The sequence below is a fragment of the Haliaeetus leucocephalus genome, unplaced genomic scaffold (genome assembly GCF_000737465.1).
Source record: "Haliaeetus leucocephalus isolate CR32 unplaced genomic scaffold, Haliaeetus_leucocephalus-4.0 Scaffold195, whole genome shotgun sequence".
NCBI classification, from domain to species: Eukaryota; Metazoa; Chordata; class Aves; order Accipitriformes; family Accipitridae; genus Haliaeetus; species Haliaeetus leucocephalus.
The window spans coordinates 2,161,971-2,184,074 of NW_010972631.1; the positions used below are offsets into that span (position 1 = coordinate 2,161,971).

The 22,104-nt window shown below is 41.9% G+C and overlaps 1 protein-coding gene across 1 annotated transcript; it reads left to right on the forward strand.

Annotated features, from left to right (window-relative positions):
* The first annotated feature begins 5,823 nt into the window (after positions 1–5,823).
* On the forward strand, positions 5,824–15,129 carry CGA (glycoprotein hormones, alpha polypeptide). Its single transcript, XM_010565723.1, has 4 exons — positions 5,824–5,922; positions 11,993–12,099; positions 13,058–13,242; positions 14,725–15,129. The coding sequence occupies exons 2-4, from the start codon at positions 12,000–12,002 to the stop codon at positions 14,800–14,802; spliced, it is 363 nt and encodes a 120-aa protein (XP_010564025.1). The 5' UTR covers positions 5,824–5,922; positions 11,993–11,999; the 3' UTR covers positions 14,803–15,129.
* Positions 15,130–22,104: the final 6,975 nt, after the last annotated feature.

Consider the following 22,104-nt stretch of genomic DNA (forward strand, 5'->3'; position numbering starts at 1 on the left):
GTGGGTGAAACAGGAGGTGTTTGGGGGAATGACTTTGCTCCTGTAAACCTGGTACGAGACAGTGAGTTCTCCAGGGCAGGGGACCATCCCTGCTTGGCCTCGGTGTGGGTTTCTTAGGTGCTGCTGCAATAACGGATCATATGTATGGTGAATTTTTTATTCAGCTGAATGACCTGGGAGACAGGTTTCTCTGTGCAGTGACAGTAGAGAAGGGTAACAGCAGCCTGGTAACGAGCCTCTTGGCAATGTGATAGAAATAAGCTGTTTTCTTCAGAATCCCTTTTCCAGCTACGTTTCTATGTCAGTACATTTTTTTATTATCAGCACTGTAGGCTACTTCTTGCTTGCTGCAATTTGATCAGAATTTGATGAACTTAAGCATTTTTTCTGCTTTCATTTATAAAAAGCAAGAAATACAGTTCTATGAAATGTAAAAGCAATTCATAATAGAAATCTCTGCTAACAGAAGAGGTGATACAGTGAGCGTATGAGAGCCTTCAGATTTGGGGCTAGAGAAAGATAATAGCTAATTGTCTGAACAATTATTTCTGTATTAGATAATGAGAGTTGCTGAAATTGCTAGTTGTATAAATGAGACATCCTGCATTATTGATCAGGCTTCTTTGTTTTAGCTGCACTGGAAGTATGCATTTCACTTTTACGTGGCTATTTATCAAATCTAAACCTGACATGCAATGATCTATTCACATGGTAATTTTTTTTTTTTCATGAAAAAAGCTAAATACTGAAATATGTTTAAAGTAAGGCTGCTTTGGGCTACCCTTATGGTGCAGGAACATATTTGTTGACATAATCGGTTTGATCGGTAGTCTATCTAGTCTAGTGTTTTACCTCTGTCTGATAATAAGCACTTAATGTTTCAGCAGTCTAACAAACCTGGTTACTTCAACTGAGCAACATTATACGTAACAGGAATAGTCCTTCCTGACCTTGTGAGTTGCTTTAGTCATTATATGAAGTGTAGTTACTTTTAGTAATTAAAAGTAGAGAAAAAGAATATTGAAATACAATCTCTAAAGCCCTTGAGGTCAAACCTACACATGAATGACATTTTGTTTGCTGTTCCACAATTCTGTGACTGTTGTAATATTATCTATTCTGATTTTGCTCAAAGGAATTGGATTTCAAATAAACCCATTCCAAAAAGAAGCATGAAAACAGAGCTAAACAGAAGCCATCATCCTGTTAGTACCATAAGTTGCCTAATAACATGCCATGATTAAACATTTTGACCTTGACGAGTTACAGTGAAAAAGGGGAAAAAATATATTTATTTCTTATAATCTTACTATTTTTCTTCAGAGGCACAATTTTTACTTAGCTTTGGTGAAATAGTGATTATTTCATGTATTTCTGAAGTGCCATTGTCTGTAATATTAATTCCTTTAAAACCCCCCAAAAAGATATGTATTAGTGAACCCTCTTTACACTACAGTTTTAGAATAGGAGAGGCTTTGCAGTCAATTATTTATGTGCAATAAGTACTGAAAGCCTTATTATCTCAGAATAATCAATGTTTGGCTGAAGCTTGAGAACACTAATAGCTAATCTTAAAAGTCCTGATCCAGTGTCATTTGAAATAATGGCAGAACTCCCATTGATTTTAAGCGAAGGAGGATGAGGCCAAAAAGTACTGCTTTGAGAGATAATTTTAGATAATCAGTTGAAAACATCTGTAAAAGAACAGAAAACTTGATATTCACTCCCCGCATAATACGGTATGAAGTATTCCGGCAGGCAGGAGCTCTTGACTTCAAAATGGTATATATCTGTATTTTCTGTTGCCTTGGGGAGCCTTGTTTAAGTGTATATCTACTGAGATGGTGTTACCGTCTCTGGGAGTAGACAGATGGCAACTGGAAAAGTTATGAGCAAACTGGGGACGAGTAAGGACACTCAGTGAAGTATTGAAATACCTGCATATCTTTTTGTTTAACACTCAAGGTACTTCTTTTTTCCTTGAATCCCCAGCAATTTTTTCTCTCCAGGATATGCTCTCACTCATTCTTATGGGGCCTTTCATTGTTATCTCTCTTCAGCAACTCTGATAATTTGCCTGATAATTTGCAGAGCGGCTTGTGGTATGTGAGGAGCCTCTCTCCTCCTGGGACTCCTGGAAGATAACATGAGAAATAAAGGAAGTGACACCCAAAATACAAGAGATCATACCAGTGCTTCAGGACGCCTTCTGGTGCAGGGTCTGGTGCAGGCTCAGACCTGTGGGTCTTGAGTCAGCTTGTAGGGCAGGGCTGGACAAAGAAGCCAAGGAGGTATTCAAAGATTGCAAGGAAGAAAGAAAGAGGAGTTTCTGGCATTTGGTGAGCCATTCCATTCTCAGATGGGGGGCTGCTGTTTTCTGAGTTTGCATGAATGATGAAGGGTAGATTTTGGCTACATCTGGAGGAAGGTCTGAAATGTGATTTAATTATTATTTAAAAAAAAAATCCTCCAGAACTCAACCTGCTTGTCCATCCAAGCCAAAAAGGCTATCAGAACTTCATTTTAAAGGTTGTTTCTTCTCCTTTGCTTATCTGCAAAGAATAGGAAAACCAGGAAAGAAGGCAGGAATGGTTCTGATGAATGCAGCAGCAATTAAAAAAATACCAAGAAATTAAGTGTGCTTTGTACTATCTTTTCTGCAGGGGTAAGGTATAGCAAACCTTGTATTGCCCTTATTAAAAGTAAGTAGATTCTGTTTAATAGTGCTAATCTGTGACCACACTTGGGGTGTGTGTGTCTGTTTATTGATTGAGTGGAGTTATTTTTTAATAGAAGAGTTTATTTTCTGAAGAAAGGGAGTCCTTTCCCATTCTTTTACTGGCAGTGCTGGGGGATGCCCAGCACGGTCAGTGTTGAGTGGCAAACTAGAAAAGCTTTCCTCTAGCGAGGAAGAGGCAGCATCAGGAAGCAGCCTGCAGATAAGCAGATATCACTAAGTAGGGAAGTAGGACAGATACCCTGAGACAGCATCTGGCAGAGCAAGGGAAGAGACATGAACTTTCCTTTCCAGAGAAAGCCAGAGAAGGAGCTGGAGGGACCCAGCTCCTAGAAAAGAGCCAAAAGTTCTGAAACTCCATAATATTTAGGTGCTGAGCTCACACTGATTTCAGTCTTAACAAGTACTATATTTAGTTTCACTTCTGTTCCTTAATACAGTCCCAGTCCAATTTAGGAACAGAGTGGCCTCAAAGAAACTTGAAAATTTCAGCAGTTTGTTGCCTTTTTTCACCTCAGAATGGCTTTTTCTGCTCCTGCAAATAGGAAACAAAATATGGATCTTGGCAAAGCATATTCGATAGTCCAGTTTGGCATATATATTTACCTATCTTTTCATCCATATACTTATATAGACCATGAAATCATAGTATCAGAGTGTAGCAACAACCTGTGACAGTATTGCTAAGTAATTTAAGAATACCCTGTTTAATAAACTAGAGGGTTTTTTTCCCCTCTCTAAAACAGTGAGCTACATTCTCTCATTTCTCATTCACTCACACATTAAGACAGATTTGACCAAGTATTTTTAGTTGGAGATTTGGAGCGGCTAAAGTAAGAAATCCTCTTAATAAAAATAGGAGCTTTTTTTAAACTATCTTTTATACCAGTGTAATTCCATTGACTTCACAAGATTTATTCCTAATACATTCTGATAGGAAAAGAGTACCAGGTTGTGGGCACTTTTATTTTTCTTTTATGCTGGGGGGGTAACATTGTCACTGTGCTCAAGTCCTTCCAAAGACAGAACTATTTTGTATAGCGTTTCCTTTTTACTAATTGATGACATGCTACAGTACCTAGGTAAATAAGTACTAAATATGAATATACAATACAATCATTACTTATTTTCCTGATGATGAAGATAGTTTTCTGGTTTTTGTGAAGCATCACAAGTCATCTTGGGTTTCCTGTAGGACTGCAAGCTGGGCTAAGTATGAAATGGGCAGGACAGAGCCAAGTCAGAGGCACTCTATAAACTTCAGCAATTTTCATCAATTTTGCTTTGAATGACAAGAAATATTAAGCTTCTGTCTTCCAGGGGAATATTTCTCAGTAAACTATGTTTACCAGTAGCTTTCAAATTTAACCTTATGCTTTTGTTATTAAATGAAGCAAGATTGTAGGGAGAGAGACTTTATTTTATTTATCTTTTATTAGACCAGCTCATATTGTTGGATAAAAAACAGACAAGCTTCCAGGTGCAGAAATCCATCTTCAGTTTTGAAACAGAAGCCAATTTCAAGCCAGATGTAGGCTAGAGACAATTGTTTTGAGTTTAACTTTGTTATAGTGATCAGTTGAACAAATAGAAGAGAAAAAGGTGTCCGACACCTTGAAGCAGATGAGGATGTTAGTGAAGCCAGATGTGATAAGGTTGCGATAAATGTGTCTGAAATAGCTAACAGAGTCCGGTGGTGGTGTTGTTATTAAAAAGAGAGTCAAGGTAAGGGACAAGAAAAGTGAATGGTAGAAATCTAGACAGGTGCGATTCACCAAATCCAACTGTATAACAGACGTTTTGGAAGAGACTGATTGAATCGTGAATCAAAGCCTCATTTTCATGGGAACACAAGAAGCTATAGGGGTCTCTTTCAATATCTCAGTGAGTGACAAAAAGTAGGTGCTTACAAAGTAATTTTGAGCCTTTGGATGTTAAGGAGTTTCTTAAAGCTGTAAAATATTTGTAAATCTCTAAGGGTAGGACAGTGAGCAGTCCAAGCTAGTTACCCTGGGCTCTCAATGGTGAAAAATAGGCACACTGGAAGAGTGACTTAGTCTTGTATTGAACCAGATGTTTAGGGCTATTTCTCGCCATTGATACAACGGCAGTCTAGAGTGAGTAACTCAGGTTTAGGTAGTTAACTTCTGAAGTGAGCTTCTGACATCTGAAGTGAATCTCCCTCAAGTTTCCAAGACTTAAAAACACAATAGGGTTGCAGGACTGGCCTTGAGCACTGACCCAGGACTGTCTGCATTGCCAGGCGCTGCTCCCAGTAGGCGTTTGGATATGTGCCTCCCCTTTGGGAAGGCGAAGGGAAGAGCTGAGTGGATGCAAGCCTTGCTGTGCCACTTGGCCTCGGTGCCAGAAGGCAGAGAGGGACCTGTCTTATTTAACCAGCATCGACACAGACTCTGTCACTTGAACTCAAGGACTTACAAGTCCCTGAGCCTTAAAAATCTGCACCCTGGTGCAGTTTTCAGAAGTGCCTCCACTGCATTAGCTTTACTCTAAAAACAAGATGAGATCTTGCCAGAAATCTTGTCTTTATAAAGGTAATCCTTCTATATTTATCCATGCATTCATTCTCTAGGTATTAAATTCAAATAGAGATTATTCTTTTAAATGTTTGTGTAGATCTCTGCTGCTCTTTATTTTGTTATTCTTTGCTAAAACAATGCCATTGCTGTAGAAGTGTTTTATGTTTTGGTTTTTTTTTTAAATTATTCTCCACTTTAATAAGAAATATTAGGAAACCTTAGTAACCCTTCCTTTTTAAAAATGAGATGCTGTTCACTGAAAACTGCAGCAAATGACTGGATGCTCGATATTTGAGTTCCCCAGGAAACTCATCCACCACAGAGTTTGTGCTCGCAAGCTGACCTTTCTTTCATTATATAAGAAAAAAAAAATAATCTTTTTGAAAGTCAAGTTGAAGATAAGATCAGCATGGTGGGCTGGTAATTACATAAAGTAATGTTCAGTCATTAGATAAAATGTACAGTTGATCCTATGGCTTAGATGTGGGCAAGGAATATAATCTAGCTTTACTGGTATAAAAGAAAGATGCAACTTTTTCGTACATCAGTTTCGGGAACGTACATCCAAGCATCAAGGACAGCTCACCTTCAAACACCATCCTGCAGTTTCTCAGCTGTCTGATTTATTCTTGTTGAACAAGGGAGGTAATATATTTTTTTAATTTTTGTTACTGTTAAAGAGGAACAATTACATATTTTTTTACAGTCTCTTTCCCTTCTCTCCAAAAGTTTTCTTCTTCCATTCTGTCAAAGTTTTTACTTTGAAAATTAATGTAAAGGTTGCTTTGGGACTAAAACATCAGTGCTTGGGGTTAAACTAGCTTTGTAAGTAAGAGAAAATGAGGTTCTAGAATTGTACTGCAGCTAAATGTTGATATTTTGTGATTTCTGATCAGGTCTGGTAATTCTTCATCAGTAATTTTGTGTTTTTCTCCTCGTCAACAGTGTTGCTGTCAAATGTTAAGCGTTACACAACCTGTGGTACTGACACATCTTTTAGAGTCTTTAAATTACTGGTAATGATTAAATATGTTAAGGGAAGGGGAAAAAAAACATTAGTGAAGATTTCTCAGTCTTCAGTGGTTTGCTAGCAGGTCACTGCGTACATGACACTGGGCTGCAAGTGAAGAGCTGGCAGCTGTAGTTCGTTGTTGCTGTGACACAGCTGTAGCTCATGGCCAAGCATCCCAGAAAGAAATGAACACAATGTGCAAAGTGTTTAACTGTTGTTGGGTATGACAGCACCACTGTCACTCTATGGAAAAGTATAGAAGGATGTCCCAAGTTTATACTGAAAACATTAGGTTATTTTGTACAATCAGTACAAAGGATGCCCGTTGAACAGAGCTTGCTGGTATGTCTGTGCCAGGACATGGACCACAGAGTTAGACGAGGGATTCTGATCCAGTGGAGCTTCACATGAATGTAAAAGCATCCACAGAGTCCTACGCGTACCTGAACAGAAGACCTGTTTGCAAATACAGATGATTGCCTGTCTTTGTGAGGGTAATGGGTAACATGATAACTTATTTACAGAAAAAGACAAGATATTGTAAATAATGAGATGAGACTTTAACTGCTGGGGAAGATTTAAAATTACTATCTTTCCAAAGAGCTGCTGAAATTCATGCATTATATAATGTTCCAATAGCTTAAGAAAGATAATAATTAATAGATTAAAGTAAAAGCTTCCTTTGATTTGGTGGTGAGATGAAATGAGTGGTGTAGACACTAACTGAGTTAGCAGCATGGGCACAGTCAGAAAACCAGGTAAGACCATCAGGCAAAATGGCTGTTGCATTGGAAAAGTAGAGAAGATCACATCTGGGTTTTATTGACAGGTATCTTCAGTGTTTTTGGTATGAGCCTGACAGTCTTGACTCAATAGAGGAAGTGCAAAACTACAATTTCAATTCCCGTTTTGGCTAATGAAATTTAAACAACTTCCCTCTGGGATTGCCTCAAAGCCTTATAATGTACCAAATCATAGCATTATATGTTCTTAGAAAAATTAGGATGGAGAATGCCACTGTGCCTTCAGCAAAGAGCATGAAATCACAGAATAATCAGTCAAGGGTTGTGGTGTTATTCCTGTGTCTGTCATCTTATTGGAGCTGGTGGAGCATCCAGGCTATCAAAAGGCCCAGGATGATGTGGAAACAGGTCATTTGGAAGAGGCTGTCTGTCTTCTCTTGCTGGTGCATGGGACCCTCCAGCCAGCTCCTCACACTCTGAGGAATGTCCCCTTGGATGGAGCAGGGCTTGATGTTAAAGTGTGGGATTGTGTCCCAGTGCAGGTAAGTCTGCCAGCAGTCACACCCCCTCTATGGTGCTGGAAAGAGCGTATGCAGTAAACAACCTTAAAAAAAGCCTTATTTGCTGGAGAGAGGGATCCAGCCAATTTATTCAGCGCCACTCCATAGATGTGGCTGAGCTCAGTTCAGTTCCCAAAACATTTGGCAGGACCATAGGAGGCTGTGGATCTAAACGGTGTGAAGGACCACCTTTGTCCTGCGGACACAGGTTACTCTTGTCGAGGGAACAGGGTGCAGAGAGCTGGCAGCTGCTTCTCAGAAACCTGAGAGCCATGCTCAAAGCTTCCGTGGGGCTGCCGTGTTAACGGCATCCCCCCCTTTCCTTTGCCACCCGTTGACTAACATGAGAAGAATATTTCTTGTACTTGGATGGGGTTTTTTTGGTAAAAGGCCAAGCAGAGATGTGTAATTACAGGTTGCATTCAGCCTGCATGCATACATACACACATACATACATACATTGAACTGGTTTTTTGATAGCTCTTCCAAATGCTTCTTTCCAGTGCTTCTACAATTGCTACCAATGGGTTTTCTTCCTGTTCCTTACTGGCTCTTTTTAACTCCTTTATCCTCTGTTTTCTGCCAGCATGAACTGACTCACTGTGCAGGTCAGAGGGAGGAGGCGAAGTTACTTGTACCCAGCGCCCAACCCTTGCCACCTGTTAATTGCAACTTCATTAGCCTCTTAGCCATTCAGTTTAGCTGGGCTTCAGATCAGTCTCTTACCTCTCGTTTTTGCTCTCTTAATTAGAAAGAGGCTTCAGATCAGTCTCTTACCTCTAGTTTTTGCTCTTTTAGTTAGAAAGAGGCTTGTTTCCACCTTGTGCCTTCATTCATTGCACCAGAGAGCACTGCACATCGGTCTTGCTCATAAACTTTGTTTCTTTCCACTTTGCTGACCCCAGTCAGGCAAGGGCCATGTTCTTGTCATCCTGCCTTTGGTCTCGGCCTCATCTGCCTGGGCATGATCTTTTCCTGATTGCTGCAAGAATGGAGCTCTCTGAATTTGTTTCCTGGTTTCAAAGCTACCTTGTAGGGCCTGTGCTCCGCTGCCATCTGAACTGCTACCTTTGATGACTGCATTGTACGTGTGTTTAATCAATGAACCAAGACCTGCTGACCTGTGCGTCGCAGCCTCACGTCCCCATATATCTCTGGGAATTTGTGCAGTGATGGAGCATCCCTCTGCTAATCAATACCCTCTTTGCACACATCCCAGTGCTCCAGGTTCATTCTCAGGTAATGATACCAGGCAAGTGGCTTCACTCCTTGGACCACCTCAGGTTTTCCTTTCCCTCCAGCTGTGAGCAGGCGTTACTTGAACATTTGCATCATTGTGGCTGTCCTTGCAGGGATTCTGCTGGATAGGTGCAAAATCTCCAAAGAAATAAGTTTCCGTTATGTGAAAGCTGTCTTTGTTTAATTATGCTTCATTTTCTACCATCTTTCCTGGTTAGGGTTGGCAGTGCCTTCTCTGATCAGTATAGCATGCTTAAATAACATCTGCACCAAAACTAAAGATCAATTTCTTTGTTGCTGGCATTATTGTCCTTCCCACTGCCACCTCATTTTTAGAAATATTTGGGGCCACAATTTGATCTTTCCCTGGAGAATATTTATCATGGAGTAGCAGCATTGAGTAGTGTATTTGGTGTATTTGGAGGAAGAGAAGCTTTTAAGTATTTTAGGATTGAATGCTTTTTTTTCAGTATCTAAAGTGTACATATCAGTGTTGTCAGCTTGGAGGCTTATCCCGCACATCAGTCATTAGCACAACATGCTCTTGTGTGACAGTTTCAGTCTTTTAAAGTCAAGGGATCAGGTGGTCTGCGCAGGCACAGAATAAACTGTTCAAAATATCCAGTTGCAAGAGTCTGGAGATGCCGTCAGCGCTGCAGTTCAGACACAGCCCAAACAAACTGTCAGTTAGCTCCAGACACAGCCTGGGGAGGGGGGGTGACTGCAGAGGTGGAGAGATCTGCACGATCAGCTAATGTTTCTGGGAAGGCAGGTAAATAACTTGGTGATTAGGAGCAGGGGGCTCGGGATGCTGCCTGGGCTGCTTGGCTGAAGCCAGCCAGGAGCAACTGGGGCCAGTGAACCAGGCGCTGCTGCACAGCCACAGCCAAACACCCTCTCTTCAGCAGGAAGGTGAGCAGTGCTCAGCCCAGAATCCCTCACAGGGTAATCTGAAATGTGCTCTGTGTCTCAGCAATAAAAAGAACTTGAGGCTCAGTCCTTCACGACAAGGCTGTCCCCAGCCAGCCTGGGTGGGTACAGGAGTGCTGCTGTCTCTGTCACCTGCACAGGCTGCCCCGGCAGGGCAATTTCATACTTCAGCATCCTTTATACATCTTTTTCTCCATGGACTCAATTGCTTCACCATGGGATATGTCATTCCCGTTCATTTCTAAAGGAAGGGCGCAGGCCTATGCTTTAGAAGAAAATAATTTTTAAGGGGGAAAATCTGTTTTCTGAGTGAGACACTGGGCAAAATGGTCTGTGATTGGGCACAATGAAATTGTCAGTACAATACAGGGGCTTAGTGCTTGAGAAGGAAGGTTATAAACTTCATGCCTAAAATACTACATTTTAATATTGTCAAGAGAAGAAGTGAGGTTCAGTATTTTGTTTTATGTGTTCATAGCTCAGGTGAATCCAATATTTTTAAAAGTAGCATTAGTTGACCAGATAGTTATAACATGAAGATCTGAAAACACATGTGACATCTTTAGCCTAACTCAGGTCCTGCCTGACTTTCCAGTGAGGCAGATCCTCCCAGGCCACGGCACAGGCACATAGCACTTCTCTGGCTCAAAAGAAACACCAATTTCTTATGAACAGTTCATGACCAGTTTTTTGTCTCTGACCAGGCCTGTACAAAGTGCTTCAGAATAATTTTAAAGGTCCTATGGTAGTTACAAAAAGCATCCTGCTGATCTGCGTGTAGCCCTTATTTAGCACATCTGATGTTTGGATATGGAGAGAACTGAGGTTTCATGTCCTGTCCCCCCAGCTGCCATGAAATCTTATTGCAAATGATGGTGAAAAAGGTTAATTAATTTTAAAAAATCAACCAGAGTATTTGTTACGGTATTCATATAGTTACAACTTATATATTCTGCATCTTTAATATTGTAGTTCCCCCAGTTATTCATATCAGAGATATGCATTACCGTGTGGTATAGATTTGATCTGGATCAAATATAGCCACACAACTGCATTTCTGTTGAATTACCCAGAGAACAAGCGATATGCTATTTATGGCCACTTCATCTCATGTGCTAGCTGTAGAAGGACAGATGTGCAGTGCCGCATGTAGCCTTCTTGGACAAAATCAATCTATTGAAAAGATTTTTAAAAGTTCAAGCTGACCAGGATGTGTTTATACCAAACCATCTTTCTGCTACTCAGAACCCAAAAGCCAAGTTGCTGCATCAGTAAAACGAAGCCTAAAAGAAATCTCAGTCCAGAAGGTTGCAGGGATGCTGAACTCCCTGGGACTCCCCTGACCCCGGGTGATGCAGGTGGCCCTGGGGCTCTTTCGAGCCCTCCTGAGCTCGCTCTCGGCACCCTGAGCATCTCCTCGGGCACTCTGGAGCACAGCATGTAGTGCCCCTATCATTACATAGATCAGAGGAGCTTTCTCTCACCGAGGGACAGGACTGTGAAAATCTCTTTGTGGGGACTTTAGCATTAAAGAAGTCATAGAATCCTAGAATCGTTTAGGTTGGAAAACACCTTTAAGATCATTGAGACCAACCGTTAACCTAGCACTGCCAAGTCCACCACTAAACTGTGTCCCTAAGCACCACATCTACACGTCTTTTAAATACCTCCAGGGATGATGACTCCACCACTTCCCTGGGCAGCCTGTTCTGATGCTTGACAACCCTTTCGGTAAAGAATTTTTTCCTAATATCCAATCTAAACCTCCCCTGGCACAACTTCAGGCCATTTCAGTGTGTGGACAAATAATCTGACTCTTGGTTCAGGAAATTATGTCCTGATGTGAAATCATTTTCCTTGAAATTAGTCTTTCCATGTCCCAGATTCTGCAGATTCTTTTGTCTTCTCCGTAAGCATTTGCTGGCTTTATCCAATCTAACATAAATATTAGACAGTTATGACATTTGAAGTTTATGTGCTGTGGCTTATATTAATATTCAGAAAAAAAAATGTTAAGGCCAGAAAGAAAGGCACATTTTTGTTATTGTGATGAATTCAATTTTCTGAGCCTATAAAATGCACATCAGTACACTGCATTTTCAGTTTCCAATCCCGGTTCTAAATTGTCTCTGTTACTTGCACTGAATGCTGTATCAGTGTGTAGCCTAGATACTGGTATTGTACCCAGTGCAAAACAGTCCTTTAAAAAATGTGTATATTTGTATTTCCAGACAGATCATGGATTCCTACGGGAAGTATGCAGCTGTTACTTTGACCATTTTGTCTGTATTTCTGCATCTTCTTCATGCTTTCCCAGATGGAGAGTTTCTCATGCAGGGTAAGCTGCTTTCAGCGTTCAGAAATAGGTCAATTATTCGTAAAGAGTATTAATTAAACTTTCACATGTTTTATAAATGTGGTCATAAATCTTACCATTCTGTTGCATTTATTGACACTGAGATATGAAGGTATAATAAATCAAGATAATTTTGCTATGAGTATACTTCCTATTTCTTCTCTAAACTTGATTTCTCCAGGTCAAGAGTCTCCTAGATGACCATGTCCTCATGTTGACGTGGGTGATCTTAACCTCGAAACATTATAGAATAGAAATGTTTTGGTTTCTTGTACTCTTGAGATCTAAATGGCAACGTAACATCAGGAAAAGCAGAACCATAGCTTCTCCTCATAATACACAGAATATTTTTCCCTTGTAGATCCCAGAATATGGGATGTTGGTGGTGTAGCATTCTGCAAAAGAGTATTAGGAAGATTTTAGGGGTGTTTTGGAGGTTGCGGGGTTTTTTTATTTAGCCTCGAATTGAATATAGAAAAATGTGAGCTACAAAAATCTCGGGATCACTGGGCATTTTTAAAACTCTTCATAAGAGAGTCTTGCCTGAAAACAGGCAATGTCTAAGAAGCACCACAAATCCTGCTGGTGCTATTTAACTATCTATAGCTCGTAGGAAGTTTTCTAGGGACTGTTAGTGCAGTAGACGTACAAAAACCCCTTCACAGCTGTCAAAAAAATTGAAAAGAAGCCCAGAAAAGATACAATAATTCTTGTGCCTTACTGAGAAAGTCACAGTCTAGTTTTACAGCCGGTGCGTGTTGCAGAGTTGAAGGACCCTAAAGAGGGGAGCTTTTGTGTCTGTGCTTTTCCATTCTGCAGATGTCAAGCAGCAGAATGCGGCCGGTGCTTCCTCTTACCTCCTGCACTTTCCCTTCCTTTTTGAAAATGAAAATGCAGCTGGAGACCAAGTAAAAGTCTTTTCCTTATATTTTTATGGCAGGTTGTCCGGAGTGCAAGCTAGGGGAGAACAGATTCTTTTCCAAGCCAGGAGCGCCCATTTACCAGTGCACTGGGTGCTGTTTCTCCCGGGCCTATCCCACTCCAATGAGGTCCAAGAAGACCATGCTCGTTCCAAAGAATATTACATCAGAAGCAACGTGCTGTGTAGCAAAGGCTTTCACGAAGGTGAGGGTGTGAATGAGACCTGTTTAAGCTTCTTTTGGGATGCAATGTTTAGCTGAAGCAGTGAAGAGAAAAGAACATGTTTTTGCTGGAGGACATTGGAGAACAATTTGAGGGAAGCATTCTTGGCATTTATATCCTTTGCGCTTGGGTTCTTTCTTTTTTCTAAAGAGGAAATTAAAGTGTCAACCAGTACCGAGTCTGATATTCAGTTGGGATGTGGAAATTGGTGCAGTGCCACTGACTTCAGTGAAAATGCTTTGACTCCTGACATCTGCGGTTCTGGTGGTGGACTTGTTGTCCCCTCATTTGCAACTCTCCTGAATGTGTACCCTCCCCTTAAATGCTATGTAGTGGGTATTTGATTTTAATAAGTCATTTTTCTTGCTTCTTTCCTGCATAGGCAGGAGTTCTCTGGGAAGGTGGCTGGTCAATACTATCAATTACATATATGGGAATGAGGCACCAAAACCATCTGTGCTCATTAGATTAGCTGAGACTGTGTTTTAATAGTATAACCAGGAGGGAACTGTAAATGTGTGCAACTACTTTGAGCATTTAACACTCTCATCTGGAACGTTGTTTTAAAGAGAGATTCTGCTAAAGCTGATTATTTTGGGAGTGATTCAGCTCCAGGTGAAGAAACCTTAAATTTGACGTAATAAATGGTGAGCTAGTTGAAACAAGCTAAGGTGTTTATCCTATGGTGATCTGAATCAGGTTCATTAAGTGTGTCGACTAGAGGCTCAGTTCAGTTATCCACTCACAAATGTGGTGCCATTTGAGATACCCTAGGGTACTGAAGCCATCTGTATATGGCTGGCAGACACAGGACCCATAAAAGACCTTTTAGAGTTGCAGCTGGAGGCTTGGTGAGATCCCCTCTGATGTCTCAAATGGCAATTGACAGCTCTGTGTGCGCAGCTGAACGGAGCACTGGGTCTCCACTGGCTCTGGTAAGAGCCCAGATACCTGACTTACCTATAGACACCTACAGCTGAACCCATCCTGGCTCTTCATCTGAGTAGAGCATAGGTCTTTTTCTAGACCACCAACACTATACTTGCCCTGAGGCAGCAACCAGAATTTGGTTGAGATTAAAAATAAAGATGACTCATTGTGTTTGTGGTCTCCATTTTTACAATCCCCATGTGAAATATTTTAAGGACACTTCCTGATTTTTCATAGATTGGTTACTTAACACTTTTTGAAAATCAGACACTTTAGAGAAGTGCCAAATTAAGGACACCAAACCATGTCACTATTTATGTCACCATTGAAAACTTTTGTCTTTATGGCTCTGAAAACCACTGATGGTGCAGATTTACAAGCTGGCATTCAGAGGCCGTTCTAGTACACAAACCTCAAAAGCCTATGAACCTTCTGGTTAAGAAAAAGGCCTCAGACATCTTTTACTTGAGAATGCTGTTTTTACTGTGTAGCTAATCCTAATTATTTGTTATATGTGTGTTTTCTTTTTTTAAGATTACCCTTAAGGACAATGTGAAGATAGAGAACCATACAGATTGTCACTGCAGCACCTGCTACTATCATAAATCCTAAAGCCTGTCCCTTTGTTAATGATCAAGGACAACGGTGAATGGATTATTTGTTTTTCAGCTTTTATAGCACTGCTGTGTAAAATCTTATGTTTTCTGGTCAAGACACTGGGTAGACCTTTGCGTAAGATGGATGGCTGTTTTATTTCCTCTTTGCTTCTTCATGCATTTAAGTAAGTTTAATTATTTCCATTAGGGATAAAATACAGCACTTGCATGACAACCGAATGCTTGATCTATTTTTAAAATTAACTGTCAGTTAAATCATCAATGTTTCTTGAGGAAAAATGATGATTTAATAGCTTAAAACAACAAAAAAAAGATTCTGCTGTGGTTAATTTCTAGATTCCTTTTTTCTATGGGAGAGGGAGGGAAGGAGGAAGGGAGGGATGGGAAAGTGCACAGAAAAAGAAGCAATAATTTCCCCTTATTCATTTAGTGATCAGACTTTTTCAAGACTCAACATTTTGTTTCTTCTGTTTCTCTTCTGTTTTTTCTTTACCTTGTGGACAGAAACTATAACAGTATATCATCTATGCATGGTGCTCTGTCTTTCTGTGCCATCTTTTGTTTTTCTTTGAGCTTAATCTCCTCCCATATAGATAGGTAAATGGATGCAGAGTCAGACGTTATAAAGAATTGTACAGTTTCGTGTAGCAACGGTGGAAGAGAGGAGTGGTACAACAGTATTAGCTGTTTAAGGTATGCCTGAGCAGCATGGTATAGGGCTTTAGTAATTCCCAAATGCAATGTGCTGGACCCAGATATACAAATGAGAAAGGCAGGGAATATGTTAAGTGAGAAGAAGACCACAGAATATGTACTCAAAATACATGACCTTAATATCATAAACTGGGATTTTAGAGATAGTACTTGTTCAGTTGCAGTGGGTTGGCTCAGGGTCTCTGGAGGAACTGCTTGTAGGTCTGGAGCCTGCACATGGGAACTGAAGTAAATGAATTCCCCTGGTCTTCATCCTAATTTCTGGGGTGAGAACATCAGCCTTGCTATGGTTGCTGGCTGCAAGGGTTTAAATGTACTGACTCAAAAAGCCTCAGGTATATTTGTGGGGGATTTCCCCGCAGCAGATGCTGTGAGGGTAGCAGCAAGAGCTTCTAATGGGGACAGGGAAAGCTGGCTGGGGTGAGGCTGTGAGGGTGGCTGGATGTCTGCACCAGTGCCAAATGACTGAAGTAGTTTAGACCAGTCTCCAGGGCTAAGCTGTGATGGGGCTCTTGAGCAGCCCAAGGCCGGCAGGTTCTAATGATGGTTTAAATCCGCTATTCATCCACCCTTCTGTCTACTGGAGTGCACATTCAGTGCTATTTTCTAAGAATACAATCATGGCGCTTTGTGGAGAAGAAAAGACTTCTCATAGATAGGGGAGATAAGGTTCTTAGAGAAGCATTATTCAGCATACGTCCAGCAAACCTTATTAGCCTGATCGCCATGCCTTAACCCCCTGATTCAGTCTCTCCCCGCTGGGAACCACTGGTCTGGTCCAGTCCTATGTCCTAGTGCAGAAGCAGCTGCACCGTGCCATTCCTGGGAGATGTTTTGCCTCACTTGCTCTTGAAAAAACCTCCAGTGGTTATTCCAGAATCTGCCAAGGAGACTGATCTTGTTGCTTCACTATTCTTACTGTGCTGAAAAACTTAAACCTTCTGGAAAGTTTTTCCTTAATGTTTTATCTGTGTCTCATTTGCTTTGACATTACTTTTTGTCAAAGGGGAGGTAGTCGAGTAAGGTGGGCTTTAGTTTAATAACATCACTAGCACAGGTTTTCACAGTGAGAAGTCTAATTTCTTATTCTGGATCATCACTCAAGATATTACAGGAATACATGTCAGCAGCTGCTATAGCTGACTCACAATTCCAAGTTGTTGTACAGTTTTATTAAGCTTGATTGATGCGGGTACTTTTGCAGGAGAGCCAGGTCCTGCCTGGGATTTCTGGGCAACAAGAGAGGAGTGATTTGGAGCTGCAAGATGATTACCTTTGGGAATGGTATTGCATTTTCTCATAACTTTGACAGGACTGAAAGGGAGAGCAGGGAAACACATTCTCTGAAGTTCACCTGCAGGGGAGATGTGCCTTTTCACCTTGCCAAACTTCTTGGACGACCTCTTTCTTACTCAAGTGAGCTCCTCTGGCAGTATCAAGTACTTACTTGTCTAGCTATGCCTGTGCTGCCCACAACAGCAGGTTGGTGATACGATAAACTTCTGTTTGCTTCTTCTGAATCAACTTCCATATTTTGCATTGTAAAACCACAGAAATATTGAAAACCAGTAACCAATGAGAGTGAAACCCGTGCTTTAAAGACAATGTGAGATGTTGTAGCCCTCTGTCATTCTAGGATGCCTAGTCTATTTTTCAGCGGCTTTCCCCTCTTGCTTGTACAAAGCCATGAACTTCTCAACTCGTGGATCCCTCTCCTCCCTAAGGCACCGAGAGCTGGCCAAGTGTGTATTGCGAGGATATGTGGAATGCGGGAGCATCAGCCTCATTAAGTCATCTGGCTCCAACTCCTCAGTTTAGAAGAAATAACACATAACAAGGAAAGTGATAAAATAAACACGCGGATACACAAACCTAACAGCAGGTGGTAAGGGAGACAATAAGAAAGACCAGACCTCTTGGGCCACTGATGGATGGGCCATTAGCGATGGTCCTCGGGCAGGGCTCAGCTCGCTAACCGAGGGGGGGCTGCCCTCGGTGCGGGGGTGTTTGGGGGAGGCACGGGGGGACTGTGCAAAACTCCTTATGGGAGATCTCGGAAGGGGCTTGTGGGACTGTGCGGAACTTGTTATGGGGTGTTTAGAGGAAGGGCCAGAGGTGGGGAAGGGGGGGGGTGGGGATCAGGGTGGGCTGGGGAGGAGGAAGCGTGGGAAAATGGAGAGGGGCAGTAAGGGGCCGGTGGTGTGTGCAAGCTGCCAGTCCGGACGCTTCTCTGACCCAGCCTCTGCTTGATCACTCCAGTCTGCCCTATCTTCTTATTAAATCCTTAACTTTTTTTCGCCCTCTGTAATCTCACTTTGCATCCCATGTGTGAGTGCTGCAACTGCTAGCAACTGGAGAAGGGACCCACAGGTCTTGGTGCCAGCAACTAGAGAGACCAATATTCAAGAGAGTCACGGGTGGTCCCAACTGGAGGGACCGTGGGCCATAAGGCTTGTAGGTCTAGGTGTCAGCAACTGGAGGGACCAGCGTGTGTGTTTGTGTGGGAGAGGCCTAAATAGCAGCACCCGTAAATAACGAAGTGTGTTTATTCCCCCCCCCAAGTTAATTTAATCCTCTGTGCGTGTGTACGTGTAATTGTACTGCAGATTTTGAGATGGATTAATTGGTGAGCAGGAGGAAGCACCTGGAAGGACTTGAGGTCTGAGTCCGTGCTGGGTTAGGGGACCCAGGGTCTGGGCACGGGTGGACTGAGCAGCTGTGCTAATATTCAAGGAATCCACGATTGTGGGGACACTTGTGAGACAAGTGTGTAGCACACGCATCTGCTTGCTAGCAAACTTCAAGTTGGACTGGCTGGAGAGTAGGAGGAGACCTGCTTACCTGGTAAGGGAGCCTGAGCACGGGTATTAGCGGGCTTTACAGGCTGGGCTGATACTCGAGGATCTGTGAATGTGACTGTGCTTGTGAATCTAGAAAGTGAGGGCACATCTGTTTTCATAGAGGACTTTGATCCTGATCAGCCAGAGAAGAGGAACAGGACTGGGTTTACTTATATTTAAGTGAAGGTTGTTGGTTTTTATGTGAGTGTGGCTAAAGGCAGTGGTCTGTCAGGTAGTCTGTGTGTCCGGCTGCCTTGGTGCCCTCTGTGCGTACGTGTGTGTGTGTGCCTGAGCCAGATGCTCAGCTTTGCTGCTGGCCAAACCTGCACACAGGGACAGGAGCCGTGTCCATCAGGCTGGGATGGAGAGACCTCCTGAGTCCCTGCATTCCCCCGACTGGGCTGCGGCAGTCAGCAAGGAGGGATCCCTGGGTCCTGGAGTCCACGGGGTTCAGCAGCCAACATTTACATCCTTAACATGTATTATCCAAATATATTTTTTGACATTACAGCTGTTAGAATCAGGTCAGAATTTAATTGTTTATGTTTGAAAGTGAGTGTAAAACCCAGGCCATAGTCAGAAGAGTAGTGGTGGTGGGTCAGTGAGGTCATATACAGTCAGGACTAGGAAAAACAATGCTACATGTCATTAGGAAGCTAATACAGCTTACCATAATAGAGAACAAATGGGGCATAAATGGGAATATATGCTGGAAGACAATCTAGATTTATATCTGTAGGGATTAAATACCAGATTTCCAGTAGGAATGGAAAACAGCAAAAAAAGTACAATATAGTTTCCTTACATTAGAAAATGGCTGAGATGATAGATAGAGGCTAGATCAGTCATATATATTCGAGAGGACATGGAGAGACAATGTCACAAAATCAGAAGAGAGACTAATCTCTTGTTTACACAGATAGCCAACATGCACCTTCTGTATTTTAGGAACAGGCTATTTGTGCATGGAGATAAAATGAAGTCCTTGTCAGTGTGTAGTAATAAATCAGTCAGGCTGATACTGTGGATTAAAAGTGCTGAAGATCAAGCAGGCTGAAGATAAAAATGATATGTTTTTACTGTCACAGTGACCTATATAAACCTACATCACCATAGTCCTAATAACAAATTCATTCTGTGAGCAGAGGGACTAGTGAAGCTTGATTTCCTGATGATCTGTGCCCTGCCTCACCCAAGATCTGTTTTGCCTCTCCCTCGTCCCTGGGCAGCCCCATCGGGTGCCCTCCTGAGCTGCTGCAGAGCCATCAGCCAGATCCAGGGCTGTGCCCCTGCTTGTCTGTCCGGCATGTTTTCTTAGGGCTGCTCCTGACTTCTTTTCAATCAGACACCAATTTTTATATTTTGCCATTAGCAGGTATTGATTTTCACAAAACTGGTAAGACCTTCCAAGGGCTGAGTTCATTACCCATCACCCAAAAATCCTCAAGACCGACCAAAGGGTTAAACAGTTGCTGAAGAACGGCTGTCAGACAGCTGTGTGGACAGACAGACAGCATGAGTGCCTCACTGTTTTGAGGTGCCAGGCTAAAAATTCTTCCGATGATTCATAGGTATTGTGATTTCCAGTCCACAGCTGGTGAGTGCGGGAAGGGTGTCTCCTCGGCAGAAAGATAAAGCTCTCGAGCTGTAGAGATTTTAATGAACTGAAATTTCAGATCAGGCTTCTCACTCCTAGCAAGCCTGAGAAGCTCCAAGTGAGCAGCAGCCTTCCTTTTCTCTCCCTATCACCCTGCCTAAACAATAATTTTAAAGAGTGGTGAGGGAGAAAGAAGGTTATCCCAGGGCTTGTGTCGGATAAGCACAGGCTATGTGTCTCCCCTTTACAGCTGGGCAAAAGCTCCTTACTAACTTGGAAACCACCTAAATATATTCATATATAACAGGAGCCTCTTGCAGTGGAGGGAAGGGCATTTGGCTGTGTCAAAGCAGATTGCCATGAAAAAAGAGAGATTTGAAGATGATGTCAGGAAACATGTAAACACATTTGATGATGGAATAAAACTAACAGTTAATCACTTCATTAGTCTCTGGAGGATTTCCCCATTTAAGGGGTTTCCCTGTTGCTCCGCAGTTTCCCACGTCTCTGGCATATATTAACCCAGCACTTGGCCCATGGTCAGGTTGGAATAAGATGCCATCTCATTATAAGCACACATGTAAGCAGTAAATCTAACAGTTACTGTCCTGCCAAACCATTCTGGGTGTTGAGGTATGAGAGAAACCAGTATTCTTTTGGTAGAGGGAAACAAGAAAGCCAGCAAATTTGCTTTCGGAGAGGATTTCAGCTCTGTGTAATTTCTTGGGAATTTGTTTTTTATTTATTTGATAATTTGTTTTTAAAATCATCTGTCTCTCTCCATGATTTGGATGGTCTAAAAGCATAAGAAATGCCTTTCTGGTCAAAGCAATCATCCTTCTAGCCTAAGTACTCTGTTTCTGACTCTGGCAAGATCAGATGCTGTTTATGGGAGCACATGAGTCTGGCCACTTCTTGCAGTCAGTTCCCCTTGTGCCACTCCCAGTATCCACATTTGTTTACTGGGGTGTGTTAGAGGGTACTTCTCTGCCTTGTTCTTTTTGTATCTACCCATGCACGTCTTTTCTATGAATTTATCTAGTCTGGTTTGAACCTGATGATACTATCTGCCTCCATAACCTCTTGTCACAATAAGTTACAGAAGTATAAAAAATACTTTAATCTGTTTTAAAATAATTTCCTAGATACTGCCTTCGTTAATTTGTAATACTCAACTGTTCCTCTTCTCAGCATTTTCCTCTCCATTGCAGAGCCCAGCATTTTTAGGTCTTCCCTTGTCAGGCAGCTGCTTGATCATTTTGGTTGGTTTTCTCCGTACCTGCTTTAACTCTACTGCATCCTTCCTGAGATGCAGAGAGCAGACCATGAACTGTACTCAAGTGTGGTTACATCAAAGTTATATGTAGCATCAAAATGATGCCCTCTGTCTTGTTCTCGGTACCCTTTTTCATGATACTGTTTTGGCTTTTGTTGATGACCAGAGACTTGTCAATCATGACTCTTAAGATCTTTTTTTCTGACATGCTGCTGTCAGTTCTATATTCAGCATCATGTAGGTGTAGTTTGGCTTATTTTTCCCTAGATGCATTAGCTTACATTTATGTACTCCGAAGCTTTTCTGACACCTGTTTGCCCATTTTGGTTTTTGTGGTCTTCCTGGTTCTTCACCATCAGCATAAGAGTTGGCTGCCTGAAAAAGAGTTTAGTACAATCTGTGAATTTGGAAAGTTCACTGTGGATTCCCTTCGCTAGGTCTCTGATGAAAACGTTGAATAAAACTGATTCCATAATTTTTTCTTGAAAGTAAAAAGCCCCATTAAGCCTTATCGTTTGTTCCCTATCCTTTAGCCAGCTTTTACTTTGTAAGAGAAACCTTTCCTCCAACCCTGTGCCAACTTAAGTTTCTTTAAAAACACTCTTTCAGCATTATTTTGGCATGTCTCCATTTACTGCAGTTATAATTGTAAACCACCCCAAATCTTAGTATCCAGCTCAAGCTGTCTCAAGCTGTTGCTTGATAGAGATTGAACAACTGCCTGGTAGCTGCTAAGACTTCCTTTACCCTGCCGCTGGGTTTGGAGTCAGGTCTCCTTAGAGCTGAGTCAGTTTTCCTTTCTTGAAAATTTCATAAGGATATTTTCTTTTGGAGCAAGCCTAGCTATAGTTAGGCTCAGAGACAGCAACG

Coding starts and splice junctions, on each gene's coding strand:
- CGA (XM_010565723.1), top strand. CDS start 12,000: ATGGATTCCTACGGGAAGTATGCAGCTGTTACTTTGACCATTTTGTCT. Junction 12,100..13,057: donor TGGAGAGTTTCTCATGCAGG/GTAAGCTGCTTT, acceptor TTTTTATGGCAG/GTTGTCCGGAGTGCAAGCTA. Junction 13,243..14,724: donor TAGCAAAGGCTTTCACGAAG/GTGAGGGTGTGA, acceptor TCTTTTTTTAAG/ATTACCCTTAAGGACAATGT.